The 21,235-nt window shown below is 50.2% G+C and overlaps 1 protein-coding gene across 2 annotated transcripts in view; it reads left to right on the top strand.

Moving 5' to 3' along the window:
* Positions 1-4,710: 4,710 nt before the first annotated feature.
* The window catches only part of LOC137641566 (pleckstrin homology domain-containing family A member 8-like), a 179,607-nt gene continuing 163,082 nt past the window's right edge, over positions 4,711-21,235 (top strand). Inside the window, exon 1 of one of the 2 annotated variants that reach the window (XM_068374253.1) lies at positions 4,711-4,984. In XM_068374253.1, coding sequence (XP_068230354.1) covers positions 4,945-4,984 — 40 coding nt within the window. In that variant the 5' untranslated portion in view covers positions 4,711-4,944. The remainder of the gene's footprint in view (positions 4,985-21,235) is intronic. The other variant, XM_068374254.1, reaches the window with a different exon arrangement.

Below are 21,235 nucleotides of genomic sequence, written 5' to 3'. Positions count from 1 at the left end.
AAGTCCAGCAGTTCCTGAGGAAAACTGGCACAATGTGGCGGTTTCAGACGCCCCGTGCACCTTGGAAAGGTGGGTTCTTCGAGCGTTTGATAGGAGTAACGAAACGGACCCTCCAGATAGCCCTCGGAAAGAAGTACCTGCCGGACGCCCACGTGCTAACCCTCGTGAAAGAAGCAGAAGCAGTGGTGAATAATCGACCGCTTATGTACAGCGGTGACGAGCGCGAGGATGAAGTCCTCACCCCCTCCCATTTGATAAGAGGACACCAAGTCCACCTCATGGCACCAATCTTACCGGACGACCATCTCAACGCAACCTTCACCTCTCGGAAGCTACGTGATCGTTACATAAGATTGAAAGATTCACTAAGAACATTTAGGGAACGCTGGAGAAGGGAATATTTGAGTGCCTTGAGAGCCCGGCACGACTGTCGGCCCGGGGAACCCTCCAAGCTGCACCCCGGAGACATCGTGCTAGTTAAGCAGGAGAATAAGAAAAGAGCGACTTGGCCTCTGGGACGTGTCGTGGAGACGTATCCTGACGACGACGGAGTCGTACGTTCGGCGAAAGTGTTGTTTGAGGGTGTCGAATCGCTGCGAGCTGTCAGCCACCTGGTTCCCCTAGAAATAGCCCCCTCTGAGGATGACGATGGAGAAGACGGCGATGACGGAGAAGAGGGCGCGGACAGTTCGACAGCCGGAATGCCAGGGATAGCGTAGACGTCTGGGGAAGACCAGGGTATGGCAACAGCTACGACGACTCAACAACCAGCCACAGGAATGGACGACAACGACGAGAAAGGTGAGAACTATGCAGTTAGTGAAAGAAGTGAAAATGAAAATGAAACTGAATCAGAGCAGACGAACGCACAAAGACGTTCTGCACGCCCATTGAGAAGGGCTGCCGCGAAACAGCAAGAACTAATGGACTGTCTGCTGAAAAGTGAAGATATATAAAACGTAGCTGTAAACAATGAGTGAAAAAGGGGCGTGTCCTATCTGGAAGGTAGGGAGGGTGGAGTTTGTGAGGTGTGCGTGAATCTGCGGAGGTTGGAAGTGCGTAGGGGGTGGAGAACGGGGACGGGATGGTCTCTCGTGCGTACAGACCGAGCGTTGCACAGAACCAACCCCTCCCTCTTGTACTCCATCAAGTAACAGCCTGCATGTAGCAGCGCTATAGAAGTCTCTATTATTGTGAGTTGAGACAGACTGAACTTGAATTGTCATGTATGCATTTCTGCCATTTTCTGATTGTCTTAGGCCCATTGCCTAATTGCTTTTGCACTCGAATTGTTATGTATGCATTTCTGCCATTTTCTGAATTGTCTTAGGCCCATTGCCTAATTGCCTTTGAACTTGAATTGTTATGTATGCATTTCTGCCATTTTCTGAATTGTCTTAGGCCCATTGCCTTTGCACTTGAATTGTTATGTATGCATTTCTGCCATTTCTGATTATTTTAGGCCCATTGCCTAATTGCCTTTGCATTTGAATTGTGTGCATTTCCATTGCCATTTTCTGTTTGATTTAGGCCCATTGCCTAATTGCCTTTGCATTTGAATTGTGTGCATTTCCATTGCCATTTTCTGATTATTTTAGGCCCATTGCCTAATTGCCTTTGCATTTGAATTGTGTGCATTTCCATTGCCATTTTCTGTTTGATTTAGGCCCATTGCCTAATTGCCTTTGCACTTGAAGTGTGTGCATTTCCATTGCCATTTTCTGTTTGATTTAGGCCCATTGCCTAATTGCCTTTCCATTTGAACTGTAATGTATGCATTTCCATTGCCATTTTCTGTTTGTTTTAGGCCCATTGCCTAATTGCTTGCCATTTGAATTCTGTAAAATGTGTGTACATTATCACTGATTTCTGCTGTTCCTTATGTGTATTATACACGAGTGCATTAGAATTGCTAGGCCCATTGCCTAATTTGAACTGTTGTATGACTGTATATTATTGATTGTGTTTATTACCCCGGGGTAACATTGCTGTTGTATATTGTGCGTACTCTGTTCGAGTCGTTGCGGAGCGCTACGCAGCGAGCCTAACAGAGTCTCGGAGTAAGTCACTCCCCTCACCCCGAGTCTAGCTCCATCCAATTGACCGACGTTTCATCGCTCCTTATTTTGGGGCGTGGAGGATGTCGGAAATTTCGACCTGATCAATCAAAATTCCCGCCATTTGACTCCGCCTACGACTACGTCAAATTGGAGGGAGAGGAGAAAACTCGCGGGCGAATGAATGTAGTTCAAGACGGGAATGTTTAGAACCAAAAAGAGAAACCGCCTGGTAGGAAGGCGCTGAGACTAATGAAATCAATTATTAGTAATTTAAGATTAGGAAAAATAACGTCATTCTATTGTAACATGATAAAAAAATCCAATCTAGAAATTTAGGTTCAGGACAAATCGCGCCAAAAAAGTGACGTCGGAAGTTGCAAGGCTTGCTCGCCCTCTTTGATCCGACGTCCCCAATCACAGTAAGTCCTTTCTAATTGTTCTCTCTCCCCACGCCTATTGTACCCAGGTCGGTTTCCGTGTAGGTCTTGATAGAGTTGTTGTAAAGTTTTTATCTGTTAATATTTTGTCGATCCTTGTGCCAGGGGATCAGTGATATTGTGTAAAGCACGTCTAAGGGTCTCGATAAGGGTTTTATCGAGATAACTTTATAAATGTTCAATTAATTTTGTTGATATCTTGAGTCCGAAGTGGACATAGTTTTTTTTCGATCACATGTTCTTGTATGTCAAGTAAAGGTTAATTTCTCATGTTTCTTTCGAATTAGATTATTATTTTTATAATAAAACTTTTTTAAATATAGCCATATTCTATTTACTCCCCCGATGGTTTTGTGAAGTTTGTCCGTAAGACATTGTGATCTGCACAGTACATCGGGCTATTTTGTATAAACTGGTGAAATTTCGCCACAATAATAATAATAATAATAATAATAATGATGATGATAATAATAATAGCCAAAAAGTTCATGATTGCTGCTTTTGACAGTGTTAATCAAAGAGCTCTTGTTTTCAGACTTGGCCAGAAAGGCGTTTCTGGAATTAGCATCAATATCGAATTTTCAAGTTATAGGTTAAGGAGAATACAGGAGATAATAGATACTAAAGGAACTGCGTGGGTATAATCACTGATAGTCCTCAGGGTATGCTCTTTATATTACAGTATTGTGTGGAGGAGAGCTATAGTAACAAGAAACCCCCAATAGTAACCGTGATAGACTTTAGTAAAGCATTTGACTCTGTAAAAAGGGAGGTATTAATAGAAGTTTTAAAAGAATATAAAATTAACACCGAAATCATAACTGCAATTGCAAATATTTATCAAGGAGATACTACGGGCATTGACTTAAGAGAAGGTATAGAACAAGAAATGGAGGTTACAAGTGGAATTAAACAAGGTTGCACAGGATCAACTTCACTCTTTGAACTGATTACGTATATTGTCATGAAGAAAATAGAAGAGGAAGGAAACGGTTTCAGAAATCAATTAATAAAGATAGAATCATTATTTTTTGCAGATGATGCCTTAATAATTGCACGGGATATACATAATGCAAAGCGTAACATTCAGATATTAGTAGAAACTAGTAAAAAATGTGGGTTGGAAATTATAAAGAGAAGAGTAATATTATGATTTACAATATGAAAGAAAAGCCAGATAACATAGAGGGAATCAAAGTAGTAGAAAGTTTGACATACTTAGGAATAAAGCTAGACAATAGCAGGAATATATTTAAAACTCAGAAAATGGTAATGATAGAAAAGGCACAAAAATTAGCTAATCTAACATATTCAGTTATAGAGAAAAGTTGCAATAAATTGATGATAGGAAAAATGTTCTGGAAAAGTATTGCTTTACCATCTATTTTGTATGGAACAAATGTTATAAATCTAACAGAAACTGAAATAGAGAAACTACAAAGAATAGAGAATGGGGTATACAGGAAGATTTTAGGTGCCACTAAAAGCACAGCTAATACTGCTCTAAGAGGGGAGATAGGTGCATCTTCTATGAAAGCAAGGGTGATGGATGGGAAGCTGCAGTACTTAAATCGTACCCTGAATGGAAAGAAGGAAATAGTGATTGATTGAATGATTTAAAGTTGAAAATAATTATCCAGGATATTCAAGAAAAAGAAGGAAGATGGTGGAAACAACCTGCAAAGTATTTTGAAGAATTAAGTTTAGGCATAAGACAAATAAGAAGAATGAACAAGGCAGAAATAAAAAACGGAAACCAGAAAGTGGGATACTGAAAAGTGGAAAGAAGAAATAGAAAGTAAAGTGAGCTTGGAAATATATAGAACGTGGAAGAAAGAAATTAAAGAGGAGTTAATTTATGACAATACATTTGCTTCAGTGATATCTTTTAGAGCAAGAACTAATACGTTAAAACTAAATATTGTAAATAGACACAATGGAGGGAATGTAAACTGTAATATTTGTGAAAATTAGGAGGAAGATTTGATACATTTTTTGTTATTTTGCCAGGAATATAGAAAAAGAAAGGAATAAAGTGATTGAGCTACAACAACCATACGACGAAGACCCAAAGAAAATAGTAGGATTATTTTTATTTAGTGAAACAAATATAGAAAAGAAAAAAGAAGTATTAAACATAATGTGGAAGAAAGACAAAACAGTACAAGAAGATAAGCGTTAGAGGCGCCGTTGTAAAGGCTGTGCCTCACCCCAGAACCAGACCAGAAGATAATAGGAAACGTGCTGTTAAAAAAAAGAAGTAATAGAGAAAAGAAAAGAATATATTAATCAAACGTGGAAAAAAATAAAAGAAAATAAAAGAATTAGAAGAAAGAAGAACACCAAGAAGGTGCCGATGGAAAGGCGAATCCCTCCGCCCAACAACAATAACAATAAAAAATAACTGAACACTAACCTCAAGCCTATTGCATACGTTAATTCACCAAATGGAAGGACTATTGTACAAATGGACAAACGACTCGAGTGGTAATAATGAGTTATTGTTTAATGTCTGTAGTTATGTGGTACGGATCATTCTGATTGTCTTGAATAGGTATCAGGTACTATAATTGTAACTGATGAAATTGCTTGCTGCATCAAGGGCCATGGAACCCTTTTGTTGATGTGGCTGAATGAAAGGTACAAAAATGTTTTGAATAAGCAAAGAGAAAAAAAATGATGCCGTACTGTCAGTGACGAAGCTTAAATAGATATTAGTCATGTGATTTCCATTTCACTGTTATGTTTTAGCATAGGATCGAAAGGAGTTTGGCTCAGTTTCCGATGGAGCCTTTGTATATCAGCGGCCAGTTCCTCACACTCATTACAAATGGACATCAACTAACCTAAACTTTCCACCCTAACCTAACCTACAAGCCGTGTCCTTACCTACTTACCTAACGGGGGGCTTACATCCCCCTGCGACCCCCTTACACTGCCATATTTTAAGTTAGACAACATAATGATACATACAGGTGACTGCTATCAAACATACACCCCTTTCCGATTATTTTGTTTATTGAGGCAAGGTTCAAAGGTTCTCGTAAGGTAATTTAGTGCCTAAGGTGTTCTATTAATCTGAGATTCTAGGCTCGATTCTTAAGACAAAATGACCAGCAATAAACAGGGAACATCCCATTGGGGGTCACACCATACTTAATGTAATCCGGTTTTAATATTTGGGTTTCATTGTAGTGTATTACAGGGCAATGTAACCTAGGAAAACAACTACTATAGAAAAAATTACGCTCTTCGAAAATGACACTCGTTCCCGTCACAAATTAATAGTTTCAAAAATATATGTACATCTATATCCTCCAATAATGGGGGACCCCCAGTGGGAACTCGGGGTTTTGGGTGGGGAAAACATACTGGGGATTCGATATATAAACGTAAAACAAGCCTTTTCTTCTCTAAACATTACCTTCTTGAAATTATAATAACCGGAGGAAAATACAAAACAGTATATCTGGATAAACTTTGGAGGCGCCGTTACAAAGATTGTGTCAAGAAAAAATACAGTAACCAGTGCTGCCAACGTCCGATGTAGATCAAATGTTATTTTGTGACCTGTCATACTACTAGGCTAGGTTAGGTGGGTTTGTCAGGTTCTGTGCCCTTTTTGTACTTTTTTTATATTGAGTAAAACTTATATGGAGAAATTATTTAAAATACGTATGGAAATATCTGTCATTACTATCGTTAGTAATGTCAGCGTGCCGTTGGTAACTCGGTGTACCATACGTCAACGTTGGTAACACTGTGTATTATTGCTAACGTTGCTAATGTTATCGTTCGTTAGTAAGAGAAGTGACACCGTGCAGCTCAAAGTTATCCGAATTGGTTGATCTGTTTGTTTCCGATTGAAATGAACATCAAATTCGGTTAATTCACGTTATTTACTACAGGAAAACAATTATATATCGTTTTCCCCACCCAAAACCCCGAGTTCCCACTGGGGGTCCCCCATTATCGTAGGATATAGATGTATATATATTTCTGAAACTATTCATTTGCGACGGAAACGAGTGTCATTTTTTAAGAGAGCGTAATTTTTTCTATAAGAAACAGTAGTTTTTTTCCTAGGTTACATTGCCCTGTAATTCACTACAAAAATACCAATAGTTGTAAACCATTTTAACCATCATAGGAATATTGGACTACAGCGAATTTAACGGATAAATATTTTGTCTTTAGGGTCCACTTAGTGTCAAAATGTTCTAATGTTTTACATAGAGAGAATGGAAGGTACGGATCTTAATCAGTGGAACGTAAGAAATTCTGCTTGAAAACCACATTTCAAAGGGATAACAAACAAAATCACCACCTAACCTAAGGTTCCCCACCTAGCCTAAACTGCTTACTTTAGAAAAAAGTATCCTTAGCTTACATGAAGACAGTCTCAAACCTGTTACTATCCCAACCGGCTTCATCGATCAGACAGGACTAAAGCTAGAAAAGTACCTATTCCTGACAATTAATGACATCAAAACCACAATAAACACACCAGTAACACTTCTTATTTCCTTATAAAATGAAATGATCACTTGTTTTGGATGCTGTTGATACGTAACAAATATCTTTCTTGAATAAAAGTCAAATAAGAATTGTTTCCAACATGTGATGTAATAGGCAGATGTATTAAAAAGGCTGGAGCTTGTATAGGAACTGTAGAGGTAGGATATTGGGTAGTGGAAATAATAATACAGAAAATGAGAAATCAAAGTTTGAGCAGGCGAACTACCTGTCGGGAATTTTATGAACTGTTCTCGGTGTCTTCTGTCATGGCGACCAAAACAAAAATAATATAAGGGGTATTTTTACAAATGTTTATTCTTTACCGCATAATTATTTAATGGAGTAGGTATAAATTAGTTTACGAATATTAGGTGACAGTATTATTATTATTGCTTGCTAAGCTATAACCGTAGTTGGAAATGCAGGATTCTATAAGCCCAAGGGCTCCAACAGGGAAAAATAACACAGTGAGGAAAGGAAATAAATAAACTATAAGAAAAGGAATTAAGAATTAAAATAAAATACTTTAAGAATAGTAACAATATTAGAATAAATCTGTCATATATAAGATGAAAACAGACAAGAGTAGGTTAGAATCAACAGTGAAGCCTCCTTAGGGGAGCCTCCTTAGAGTTTGTTTTGAAGTTCTTTCTTCCATTTCCATGCAGAGACGACATATGTACCTTTATTGAAACGACTCTTCGTGCTGAAGGCCTACCCGTTATGCAGTTTTTCCGCAAAGGATTAATTTTCAAGTACAGTAATGCAAACAAATAATTTCCTCACTTGATCTCCCCTCGATTTACCTTACCCATGCATCATTCAGGTACATGATGTTCGATGTGTTGAAATATGTTGCCGTATGTCAGTTTAAGTAAGTGCAGAGGAAAAATCTCTCCTCTCTCCAATAGGGTAGGGCACTCCAGTTTAGTTTTAGTTAGGGCCCGGGGAAGGATGGGTTTTGTTTTTGACTGGTTCCAGTGAATGTTTATTCGCCATTGCTCTAGAATATGTGTACTTTGACATTAGAATTCCATCTGGAAATACAAAAATTAACCAATCAATATGACATAACATAATTAATTATGATTTGTTCCGTAACCGAAATACAAACCACGCTATTTACAAAGGGTTTACTTTTAGCGCAGCTGAAATGACGAGCCAATAGTTTTTAACGAGGGTTAATTACCCCCGCGCTAGTTAGCGGGGGGTGGGGAAGGGTAGCTTGCTACCCCTCCCCCCTCCACACACCGGTGACTTGCTTCAATTCACTTTTGGCTCGGCGGTGATCAGACGTGTCTGTTCATCGCCTTCGTGACAGCCTTTAATTTTCTTCTTTTTCTTTACAGCTTGTGTGATTGGTTGGAAGTTGACCTTCAGTTATTTTCTTTTATTTAATATGCGGACATGCCCTGGAGTTGCCGGCCGTCCTTGTGGGACTTTCATGTCGGACGTGATTACGGATCCTCACACCCTCTGCCCTCAATGTCGGGGCCGACGGTGCGACCAGGATAACATGTGCCGTGAGTGTAGGGAGTGGTCTGCCTCCCAGTGGGAGAGGTTTGGCCGTCGGCGTAAGAAGAAGTCCAAGAGAGACCGTTCTCCTCCGGGGTTAGCCTTGAAGGAGGAAGGTTCTCGGGACTCTTCTTCCGCCGCCCAAACCTCCTCCGAAGCTCCCCCTCGTCCGCCTCCTAAGGAGAGTCGTCCGAGTGGGAGCGCAGGCCCTTGTTCTGTTTCCCTACCTTCGGTGGGGGGAGAGGGCGTCGCCTCCCATAGCGAGGCGGTTCCCCCTCCTCCTCCGGGGGAGGTTATTGATAATAATACTTTATCCAGTGATGATCTGTTGCAGATTTGGTCGTCCCTGGGGCTTAAGGGCTTGCCCTCCAGGGTCGCTCTTATTGACCTTGTCTCGTTGGGGGCCGCTGTTAAACAGTCGCCGGTGGTAGCGGAGGTAGACCCTCTGTCTATTGTCGACGTCGTGGTGACAGAGGCCTCCGACGTGGCTGGGCCTTCCGACGCAGGTGCTGTTGCTGGTGATGGTGCTCTAGGCTCTCCTCCTCCTTCCGTGCATCCTTCGAAGGGGGAAGTGAGTCCTTCGGTCTCGACGGCTGCCCAGCTTCCTTCTGAGGGAAGTGTTTTGAAGGAGACTCCCCTTCGGAGGACCGATGGTCCCGACGATCTCCCCCGAGGCCGCCTCCGCCGTAAGGCTCACCGCCCTCTACGCCACAAGGGCCTCCCTTCCCCTTACAGGGGGACTAAGAGGCGCCTTTTTGGGTCTTCGTCCTCCGGGGGGGACTCTCCTCGTCAGCCTCAACCGACTACTCCGCCCTCCTTGAACCTCTCTGCGGACCGCTCTCCATCTCCTGCCGGATCTTCGCCTTCTGGAGAACTCGTCACCCGACGGGCAACGGTCCCTTCGGGGCTAAGGGATTCTTCCCTTACGCGAGCAGGGCCAGCGCACAAGCGCTCTCCTGCTCGCCAGCGATCTCCTGCTCGTCGACGATCTCCTGCTCGCCAAGACTCTCCTGCTCGCCGACGCTCACCTGCTCGTCGGCTCTCTCCTGAGGTTCGCCCCCCTCGCCAGCGCTCTCCTGCTCGTCAGCTCTCTTCCGAGCGTCAGCGCTCATTTGAGGACCATCGCCCTGCGGTCTCTGACCACCCTTTAGTTCCTGCTGAACTCCCTGCTCACCATCCACCTGGTCCTGTGGCTACGCAACATCGTGCTGCGCGTGTGTCAGAAACACATGTTCGCCAACGCGCCAGCGATCTTCCCGTTCCTGCTCGTGAACCTATCCTCTCACAGGACACGCGTCGACCTTCTGCTCGCCAGCGATCACCAGCTCGCCAGCGATCACCAGCTCGCCAGCAATCACCAGCTCGCCAGCGATCACCAGTTCGCCAGCGATCACCTTCACATGCTGCCCGCCATCGCACGAACCTGCATGATCGCCCGCTTACGCATGCTGCTCCTCATCGCAATACCCTGAACGATCGCCCTCCTGCGGATGCTGATCACCATCGCACAACCCTGCACGATCGCCCGCTTACGCATGCTGCTCGCCATCGCACAACCCTGCACGATCGCCCGCTTTCGCATGCTGCTCCTCATCGCAATACCCTGAACGATCGCCCTCCTGCGGATGCTGATCACCATCGCACCCTTTCACGCGATCATTCACCTGCGCATGCTGCTCGCCATCGCACAACCCTGCACGATCGCCCGCTAACGCATGCTGCTCCTCATCGCACAACCCTGAACGATCGCCTTCCTGCGGATGCTGATCACCATCGCACCCTTTCACGCGATCATTCACCTGCGCATGCTGCTCGCCATCGCACAACCCTGAACGATCGCCCGCTTACGCATGCTGCTCCTCATCGCACAACCCTGAACGATCGCCCTCTTGCGCGCAATCATTCACCTTCACATGCTGCTCGCCATCGCTTACCATCACGTGATCATTATCGCCAGCGATCTTCTTCACCTACGCGGCAGCACGATCCCTCGCCGTCGCGCCATCGCTTGCGTTCGTCGCCTCGGACACGTGTTCATTTACCTGCCCACCCTCACGCCCACTCGCCTGCGCGCCCGCGTGATCGCTCGCCTGCGCGCCCGCGCGATCGCTCGCCTGCGCGCCCGCGCGACCGCTCGCCTGCGCGCCCGCGCGACCGCTCGCCTGTGCGCCCGCGCGATCACCCGCGCAACCATTCGCCTTTGCGCGACCGTTCACCCTCGCGCGACCATAGTTCGCGGCGAATTCCACAGCCGGTGGTAGCAGCAGGGACGCGTGCTCCTAGACGGCACTCGGGATCACCTCCATCCAAGCACAGGTTGGTATTGCAGGACGAGGACAGGTCATTACAGCATTCTTCCCCACCTTCTTTTCAGGCAGGTACCGTCGTGTCCACTCCAAAGGATCGCCCGATCCCTTTCACCTTAGCGAGGATTTCGGACTCTGTGTCCTTTGAGCAGCAGACTTGGTTTGGTCCGCTGGCACGGGCGTTAGTGAGGGTTATGAAACCAGCACTCGCCGGCCAGGGTAACAAACCAGCGGCTGTCTCTCCTACGCTGAAGAGAAAGAGAGGAGTGGACTTCGTGGTGACTTCCCCCAGGGCGAAGTTGGTTCCCAAGAGGTCGGTCTCGAGGGTCCCCTCTCCTGCACGAGTACTCTCTCCTTCTCCCGTGGACGAGGCCTTTCCGTCCTCAGGTGAGTCCAGTGGACCGGTAGTCTTCCCCCCGGCACCAGGGGGGGAGACTTCGCTTCAGGCAGGAGAATTGTCTCGTGAGGAAGGGGCCCCTCGAACCTCGTTGTTGGGATCCTGTATCCCTCCTAGGAGGGAGCCCAAGGATTCCAAGACCATCCCTAAATCCTCTGCAAGGATTCGACAGGAACCCATGACTACCCAGGGGAATGTCCACGTATCACCCCAGGAAGAGATTCCTGGGGCAGGAGACTTAGCTGCCAGCCCGCAGGGAGGAGAACAGCAAGAGTCCGAACATGCCTTCTGGCAGGTCCTAAGCCTGATAAGGCAACTTAACAGTCTTACGGATCCAGTCATCCCCCCCCGTGAAGGCAAAGACACAATTCTGGATGAAGTGTTCGACGTTCGGAAGGCCCCTAAGACCAGTGCAGCTCTGCCCTGGTCTCGGGGGCTGAAGAGTGCCAGAGCTAGGGCCAATGCTCAGCTCGCACTTCTTGCCTCCTCCAGTCGTTCCACTGCCGGGAACAAACTCATCCCTCCTCCTCGCCTTCAGCAGAGGAGGTATTTCGAGATCCTGGGTGAGCACAACCTCGCTCTTCCGCTCCATCACTCTGTGGAGGAGCTGGCGAAGGGAGTTCCCTTGGAGAAACTCTCTGCCCGGCAGGTGTCGTTCTCGGCGGCAGAGATCCTTAACCACGAGAAGGTCGCTAAGTGTGCCATGCAGGCCACTTCGTGGCTGGACTTCTGGTTAGGATCTCTGGGCATCCTATTGCGATCTGAGGACTTGTCCAAGGAGACCAATAGGAAGGCCCTAGAGACCTTCTTGCTCTCGGGCACCCGCTCCATCGAGTTCTTGGCGCACCAGGTTACCACCCTGTGGGCCAACTCGGTGTTGAAGCGTCGCGATGCTGTGTCCGAGAGATTCCATCCGAAGGTCCCCGCCGTAGATGTGTGTAGGCTCCGACATGCCTCCCTCCTGGGGGAGAGCCTGTTTGAGCCTCAAGACTTGGAGCGAACGGCTGAGAGGTGGAGGAAATCCAGCACGGACTCCCTCCTCCACAGGGCCCTTACAACTCGGCCCTATAAGCCTCCAGCCCCGCCACAACAGCAGCAACAGCCTCGTAAGGCTCCAAAACAGGCACCGGCAGCTAAGAAAGTGGTGTCTAAGCCCCAGCCCTTTCCAGCCAAGGTCAAGAGGGGTGGTAAGTCCTCCAGGGGAGGCAAGACTTCTAGGGGTGGCGGCCGCGGCCGCAAGCCCTAGGGGTGGCAGTCCCCCTGCGTGTCCACCTGTGGGGGGATGCCTTCAGCGTTGCGTCCGCAGGTGGCAACATCTCGGGGCCGATGCTTGGACGATCTCGGTGATCGGCCAAGGTTATCGCGTCCCGTTCACGTCATCTCAACCTCCCCTGACAGCGAATCCAGTGTCGTTGAGCTCCTATGCCATGGGATCGGCAAAGGGGCTGGCCCTTCAGGCCGAAGTCAAGACCATGTTCGAGAAGGGTGCTCTCCAGGAGGTCGTGGACGGCTCTCCAGGCTTCTTCAGTCGACTCTTTCTTGTAAAGAAGGCTACTGGAGACTGGAGACCCGTCATCGATCTCTCGGCTCTGAACAGGTTTGTCAAACAAACCCGGTTCAGCATGGAGACAGCAGACACAGTCAGACTTGCGGTGAGACCACAAGACTTCATGTGTACACTGGATCTAAAGGATGCGTACTTCCAGATCCCAATCCATCCGTCTTCCAGGAAGTACCTGAGATTCTGCCTAGACAACAAGATCTACCAGTTCAAGGTGCTGTGTTTCGGTCTCTCCACAGCTCCTCAGGTGTTCACCAGAGTGTTCACCCTGATTTCGACTTGGGCGCACAGGAACGGCATTCGTCTCCTTCGTTACCTAGACGATTGGCTGATCCTAGCAGACTCGGAGTCGACCCTTCTTCGACACCGAGACAGGCTTCTAGATCTTTGCCAGGATCTGGGGATCGTGGTAAACCTCGAGAAGTCCTCTCTGCAGCCGTCCCAGCGACTGGTTTATCTAGGCATGCTAATAGACACCAATCTCCACAAAGCCTTTCCATCAGACGACCGGATAGCAAGGCTGAGGAGGGTGGCGGAACCTTTCCTCAGGCGAAAAGAACTCCCCGCCCAATCGTGGTTGCGTCTCTTGGGCCACCTATCCTCCCTGGCCCGTCTGGTTCCAAACAGCCGCCTCAGGATGAGATCCCTTCAATGGCGGCTCAAGTCCCGGTGGAATCAAGGATCCGATTCCCCGGACACTCTGATCCCAATGGGGTCTCTGGAACAGACGGACTTGCGGTGGTGGCTGGCCGACGAGAACCTGCGAAAGGGAGTGAGTCTTCTCGTCCTTCCCCCGGAATTGACTCTGTTTTCGGACGCGTCAAAAGAAGGGTGGGGGGCGCACGTTCTGAACCAGAGGGCCTCAGGCCTTTGGTCAGAATCAGAAAAGTGCCTACACATCAACCTGCTAGAATTGAAGGCCGTCTTTCTGGCCCTTCAACAGTTCCAACGGTTCCTGGCGGGTCACTCCGTGGTGGTGATGAGCGACAACACCACGGTAGTGGCTTATATCAACAAGCAGGGAGGCACTTTTTCGCAACAGCTATCCCATCTTGCAGTAGAGACTCTGAGGTGGACCGAAACCCACTCGATAACACTATCAGCTCGCTTCATTCCTGGCAAGAGGAATGTGCTCGCCGACAGTCTGAGCAGGGCTTCGCAGATAGTGAGTACCGAGTGGTCTTTGGATCCTCAGATAGCCAACAAAGTCCTGACTTTGTGGGGTTCCCCGACGGTGGACTTGTTCGCGACAGCCTTGAACTTCAAGCTGCCCCTGTACTGCTCACCAGTCCCGGACCCCAAGGCACTCTGGCAAGATGCTTTCCAGCAACGGTGGGACAACATCGACGTGTACGCCTTCCCACCATTCTGTCTGATGAGAAGGGTGCTCAACAGGACCAGACTATCGGTCAACTGTCCCATGACTCTAGTAGCTCCGCTATGGCATCACGCGGAATGGTTTCCGGACCTTCTGCAACTCCTGACGGAACTCCCAAGGGAGCTTCCTCCACGACACGAGCTTCTCAGACAACCCCACTCCGGTGTCCCTCACAGGGCCGTAGCCTCGCTTCGGCTTCACGCCTGGAGACTATCCAGCGTCTCCTCGCGGAGAGAGGCTTTTCGCAACAGGTTGCGGAGAGAATGTCTCGGCACCTGCGAAGGTCCTCTGAGGGAGTCTACCAAGCGAAGTGGAGAGTCTTTTGTGGTTGGTGTCGTGGAAGGGGTATCTCTCCACTCGATGCCACTATTCCAGCAATACCGGACTTCCTTGTGTATCTGCGAGAAGAAATGCGCCTTTCTGTCTCGGCAGTGAAAGGCTATCGCTCAGCCTTAAGCTTGGCCTTCAGATTGAAGGGCGTGGATATTTCTTCATCGCTAGAACTCTCTTTACTCATACGTAGCTATGAGCTTACCTGCCCCCAGTCGGAAGTGAGACCCCCTCCTTGGAACGTGGTTCGAGTTCTCAGGTCTCTCAAGAGACCTCCCTTCGAGCCATTACGCCAGGCCTCCGATCGCCACCTGTCTTGGAAGACGGCTTTCCTACTCGCCTTGGCCTCGGCCAAGCGAGTTAGTGAACTTCATGGTCTCTCGTACGACATCGCCCATTCAAGGGGATGGGGGGAGGTAACGTTCAGGTTCGTCCCTGAGTTTGTGGCCAAGACTCAGAATCCTGGAGTGCCGGATCCTCGGTTCGACTCTTTCAGGATCGCGAGTCTCCGTTCTGTAACAAACGACCCAGACCAGCTGCTACTATGCCCAGTGAGGTGTCTGAGGTACTACTTGAAGAGAACGGCTGCAGTCCGTCCTCATGTGCGAGCTTTGTTTGTGAGCACAGGCAGGACAAAGAGGAGGGTCACAAGGAACACCATCTCTGCTTGGATTCGAAGGGTTATCCACCATGCCCTGAATCCTGACCCTCCTCCGTCACGTCGCCCTCGGGCCCATGATGTCAGGGGTATTGCTACATCCCTGGCCTTCAAGAGAAACTTCTCTGTGACGCAGGTACTTCAAGCGGGGGTCTGGAAGCGTCAAACGACCTTCACAGCCCACTACCTGCAAGACGTGACCCACAGGAGCCTCGATACGTTCTCTATCGGCCCTGTGGTGGCTGCACAACAGCTGGTCTAACCTCAGGCTCCTTTTTGGACAAGTAGCAGTAGGTTGAGGGCGTTGTTACCCGGTCTTAGTCTGTGTGAATGAAAGAGTATGTCTGACCCTTACTTCTTTCTTCATTCTCCCCTCTCTTGGGGAAGCAGCATCCTGGTCCTCGCATAGCTGACCTCGACCTCTGCAGGTAACCCATGCTTCTTTGTGCTCCTAGTATTAAGCTTAATACTGTTGCGTCTCCCATACCCTGACGAGGTGGTATGGGGAACGTCCTATCCTAGAATTCCTATCTGAAGGTCTCAAGGTCAACTTCATAGGACGAGTCACACTCTCCTCCTCACACTACTTATGTAGGCCACTCGTTCCTAGCGATGCTAGGAACCTGTGAGGTACAGGGGCTCCCTCTCTCTAGTGCTGCTCACTAAGGGATCGAGCCCCCGGGCAAGCCGAAGTCAGTAAGGCTGGGGACTTTCCACCCTTCCTAAGGGGTAAGTCACCCTTTGTAAATAGCGTGGTTTGTATTTCGGTTACGGAACAAATGACAAATTCGAAGATAATTTGTATTTTTCCTAACCATACAAACCTTAGCTATTTACACATATGTGCCCGCCATCCCTGACCCCCAAGTCAAGTCCTACCTCTAAGTGAAGTGAAGCAAGTCACCGGTGTGTGGAGGGGGGAGGGGTAGCAAGCTACCCTTCCCCACCCCCCACTAACTAGCGCGGGGGTAATTAACCCTCGTTAAAAACTATTGGCTCGTCATTTCAGCTGCGCTAAAAGTAAACCCTTTGTAAATAGCTAAGGTTTGTATGGTTAGGAAAAATACAAATTATCTTCGAATTTGTCATATTTGCTGGATTCATTTAGAGGTGCTGTAATGTCAAAACCTGTTTGTTCCGTAACTGAATACAAACCAACGCTATTTACATGGGGTAATTACTTTGGCGACAGCCGATGACGAGCCATAAAGTTTTAACGAGGGTTTCCTACCCCCACCGCTAGTAGCTAGCTATCCCTCCCCCCTCACACACACTGGTAATTAACTCACTTTACTTCTGGCTCAGGAAGAGAACAGACCTGTCTGTGCTCTCCCTTGCTTTGACCGCCATATTAATCTGTTTTTGCTTTCTCTCTTTAATAGTGTGTGTGAAGTTGGCCTCTACTGACAATGCGTACCTGCCCTGGACTTCCCAGCCGCCCTTGCAGGACCTTTATGTCGGCCGTGGAGACGAACCCGCACTCCTTATGCCCCCAGTGTAGGGGCCAAAGGTGTGATAGTTCGAATTTGTGTATTGAGTGTAGGGAGTGGTCTATCTCCCAGTGGGAGAGGTTTTCCTGGCGACGTAAGAAGAAGGCTAAGAGGGATCGTTCTCCTTCCGAGGTTTTTTGGAAGGGAGAAAATCTTAGGTCTTCCTCTTCCGCCGCCCATTCCTCCTCCGAAGCTCCTGCTCGGGCGGCCTCTTTCGAGAGGTAGCGTAGACCATAATGTTGATGTCATTAACCGATCCCGTGGTGAGGGAGAGGTCACTGCCTACCATAGCAAGGCGGCTGCCAATCCCCCCTCGGAGGAGGTATTTGTTTCTAACAATGACCTTTTTTAGCTTTGGGCTTCCTCGGGGCTACAGGGTTCGCCCTCCAAGGAAGTCTTGTTTGGTATAATCAAACGCGGTGCGGCTGCCGAACAATCGTCAACCTCAGCGGACATAGATCTTCTGTCTATGGTTGACGTTGTTGTGTCGGAAACATCCTGTGGGTCTGACCAAACTCCCGTTTCTGTGGCTGCGGTAGCAGAAGGCTCTGTCTCTCCCTCTGAACATACTTCGAGGGAGGAGCTTAGTCCTACGGTCTCTCCTTCCGCTGAGACTCCCTCTCGGGGGAGTTCTCTGGTAGAGACGTCCTTCGGAGGCCTGTTGATGGTCAGCCTGCTGATCCCACGGCCCCTCGTGGGCGTATAAGGCTGAAGGCTTGTCCTCCCCTTTGCCGTAGAGGCCTTTCTTCCCCCTTCAAAGGGGTTAGAAGGTGTCTTCGGCTCGTCGTCACCACAGTCCTCTGCGGAGGAGACGACTCGCCGTTCTCCTGATTTACCTGCTACCACCCTTGATATCTCCAGGGACCGTTCGCGATCCCCGTCGGAGGATGGTCGTCCTTTGGGACAATGCGAGCTGTCACCTCAGCCGTCTACATCTGCTGCTGCTAACGCGCTTTATGCGCCGGAGATTGCCACTGCACAACCTCCTGACCCTTCAGGGTCTCAGGGACTTGAGCGCGCATCTGCGCAGCTCGCCCCTAAGCGTAAGGCTCCGCCTGCGCTACCTGTTGCTGTTGTTCCAGTTGTTCCTGATAAAGTGCCTCGGCGCTTACCCTTGGGCGTTCGCGCTACTGTTCCTGCTGATCGCCGTCACCCTTCTGCGGTTCCTGATGTAGCGCGTAAGCGCCCAACTGCGTAGGCACGTCCTGCTATAGCGCCGCCGCGCTCTCCTGCGCACTTGCAGCCAGTTCCTGATAAGGCGCCTACGCGCCCACCGGTGCCCCAGCGGCCTTCAGCGCTCATGCGCCCTTCGGCTCCTCGCCGGCTCCCGGTTCCCGTTTCACCGCGCGCGATCCAGGAGGTTCCTGAGTTGGCGCACAGGCGGCCACAGGTTCCTTCGAACTCATCGTGCTTTGTGGGGGAGAGACGCGATACGCGTCCCCGCACGATTCCAGCACCAGTGCTTACGCCCACCCCATCACGCCCATCTAAGGAGATCCGCGATAATAAGGAGTCTCGTGATACGAGAGAGGTTCGCGATGCGCGTCCGCGCGCAGTTCCTGACACAGCTCCATCGCGATCACGCGTCGAGACGACTCAGCTCGTCGCCCCAGAGGTTGCCAAGCCAGCGCACGGGCGCTCACAGCCGCCTCTGGAACCGAGCGAATCTGTTAATGTTACGATTGCGCTCGACGCGCCCCAATCGCTCGTCGCCTCAGAGGTTGCCAAGTCAGCGCACGGGCGCTCACGGCCGCCTCGGGACTCGCGTGATTCTGGTAATACTACGATCACGCCTGACGCGCCCCAATCGCTCGTCGCCCCAGAGGTTGCCAAGTTTGCGCACGGGCGCTCACTGCCGCCTCGGGAACCGCGCGAATCTGTTAATGCTACGATCGCGTTCGACGATCCTCAGTCGCGCCTTATTCCTGCTTCACGCCCCGTGCCTATCTTTAAGACAGCAGTGGTGCAAGCGGCTCGATCCTCGCGACCCCAGAAGCAGCGAACCCCGACGCGACCTGTTCCTGATACGTACCACGCGCGCCCACGATCGCCAGCTCACCTAGCGTTTGCTTAGGCGAGTAAACCGGTCCAGTCGAACCATCAGACCTCTCGTTCTCAGGTCGCTCACGACCTTATTCCCGCGCCCTCGGCCAGTCCTACCGGACACTCGTTCGGGCGCTCCTGTTATCCCTCGCCCTCCGGGCCTGCATCAAATCACTGTGCGCACAGCCGCGTCATGTTCCAGCTCGCCGCACGCCCACGCCTTCGTCCATTCGCGCTTGCGGGCATGTTCCCGCTCTAGCTCCTGTGCGCCCTCGCACCATCGCTCCCGACCATCCTCCTGCGCGCCATCGTGCCCTCGCCCACGCGGAGGCGCGCGCGCGATTTTCCAGCTTCGCGCCCTTCTTTCGCACGCGATTTTCCAGCTTCGCGCCCTTCTTTCGCACGCGATTTTCCAGCTTCGCGCCCTTCTTTCGCACGCGATTTTCCAGCTTCGCGCCCTTCTTTCGCATGCGATCCTGATCTGGGCCCAGTTTATGAGCCCCAGCGCGATCACCGGCAGGCGGTTTCTTCTGTGTCGCGTTCCCCTCCCCGCAAGCGCAGACCAGCGCGTTTGCCAGAGGAGGAACGCTCCTCTGACAGGTCTAGGGATTCTTCTCTTACAGCCCGTCAGGCGAACCTTCGTGTGTCGACTCCTCCTAGGGATCCGTCGATCCCTTTCTCTTCAGAGGGAGTGTCTGACAGCGCTGCTGTCAGTTAGCAGCCCTGGTTCGACACCCTACTCAGAGCTCTCGTGCGGGCTATTAAGCCAACACTCTCTGATTCGGGTCACGATCCAGCGGCAGCTTCCTCCCCCCTGAAGAGGAAGAGAGGAGTTCCTCCCGTGGATCCTCCTCCGAGGCCTGTGCTGTCCCCGCATAGATCCTTGCGCAAAGATCCTTCTCCCCCTCAGACCTTCTCGCCCTCCCCTGCGGAGGAGGATTACCCCTCCTCAGGGGAGTCGGTTGAGCGGGAATACTCTCCCATCGCACCAATGGTGGATGTTCCCCCTCTTCCCGAGAGGTCTCCTCGTTCCGAGGTGGAGAAGGACTTGCCCCCTTCGCTTTGGAGTCCTGCATCCCTCCTAGGAGGGAACCTAAAGAGTCTAAGACGATTCCAAAATCGTCTTCTAGGATCAGACTGGAACGGCCCAGGGACGTAGAGGATACCCACGTTTCCCCCCAGGAAGAGCCTCTGGGGTCTGGAGACCTCGCTGCAAGTCCATCCGGAGGCGAGCCCCAGGAGTCAGAGCACGCGTTCTGGCAGGTCCTGACTCTTGAGGAACCTTAATGGGATTCCAGACCCTGAGGTCCCACCTTGTGAGGGTAAGGACACGGTCCTGGATCGCATCTTTGACACTCAGAAGCCCTCTATAGCCAGCGCAGCATTGCCCTGGTCACAGGGGATGAAGAGCGCCAGGGACAATATCACGGGCCAGCTCGCGGAGCTTGCCTCCAGTAGATCCAGTGCCGGAAGTAATCTTCTCCCTCCTCCTCGTGTCCATCAGAGGAGGTACTTTGAAGTCCTTGAGGAGTCTACGTTGAGCCTTCCCATACATCATTCTGTGGAAGGGCTCACAGGGGGAGTTCCTCTCAAGAGGCTCTCCAACCAGCACGTATCCTTCTCGGCCAATGAGATCCAGAGCCAGGAGAAGGTCATCAAGTGCGCTATGCAAGCCACTTCTTGGCTTGACATCTGGCTGGGGTCTCTGGGCATTCTGGTGCGTTCCAAGGATCTCTCCAAGGAGAGCACCAGAAAGGCACTGGAAACTTTTCTCCTCTCGGGTACTCGGACCATCGAGTTCCTGTCCCCCCAAGTCTCGAGCTTTTGGGCCAACATGATCCTCAAACGCAGGGACGCTGTTGTCGAGAGGTTCCACCATAAGGTTCCCAGAGCCGAGTCGAGCAGGCTCAGACACACTTCCATCCTCGGTAAGAGCTTGTTTGAGCCTAAGGATGTGGAGCTCTCTGCCGAGAGGTGGAGGAAATCCAACCAGGATTCCCTCATCCATAGGGCCCTTACATCGAGGCCCTATAAGCCCCCGGTGGTTCAGCAGCCTCGTCCCGTCAAGGATACAAAGAAGACTACCGTAGCAGCGAAGCCCAAGGTGTCTAAACCTTTTCCTGCCAAGGGCAGGAGAGGTAAAAAGTCCTCCAGGGGAGGCAAGAACCCTAGAGGCTCCGGCCGAGGCCGGAAGCGCTAGGGTTGGCATTCCCCCCGCGTGTCCACCAGTGGGGGATGCCTGCTGAGTTGCGCAGCAAGGTGGCAGCAACTCGGGGCAGATGCCTGGACGGTCTCCGTGATATCTCTAGGGTATCGCGTCCCGTTCACAGCATCTCTCCCTCCCCTGACAGTGAATCCAGTGTCGTTGAACTCTTTTGTCATGGGATCGGCAAAAGGGCAGGCCCTTCGGGCCGAGGTCCAGACCATGTTGGAGAAGGACGCTCTCCAGGAGGTCGTGGACGGGTCCCCAGGCTTTTACAGTCGACTCTTTCTTGTGAGAAAGGCGTCTGGAGGCTGGAGACCAGTCATCGACCTCTCGACA

This window comes from Palaemon carinicauda, chromosome 5 (assembly GCF_036898095.1).
Source record: "Palaemon carinicauda isolate YSFRI2023 chromosome 5, ASM3689809v2, whole genome shotgun sequence".
In the NCBI taxonomy this organism is placed as follows: Eukaryota; Metazoa; Arthropoda; class Malacostraca; order Decapoda; family Palaemonidae; genus Palaemon; species Palaemon carinicauda.
Note: the sequence above shows the minus strand (reverse complement) of the source record. Positions and strands in the feature narration are given on the sequence as shown.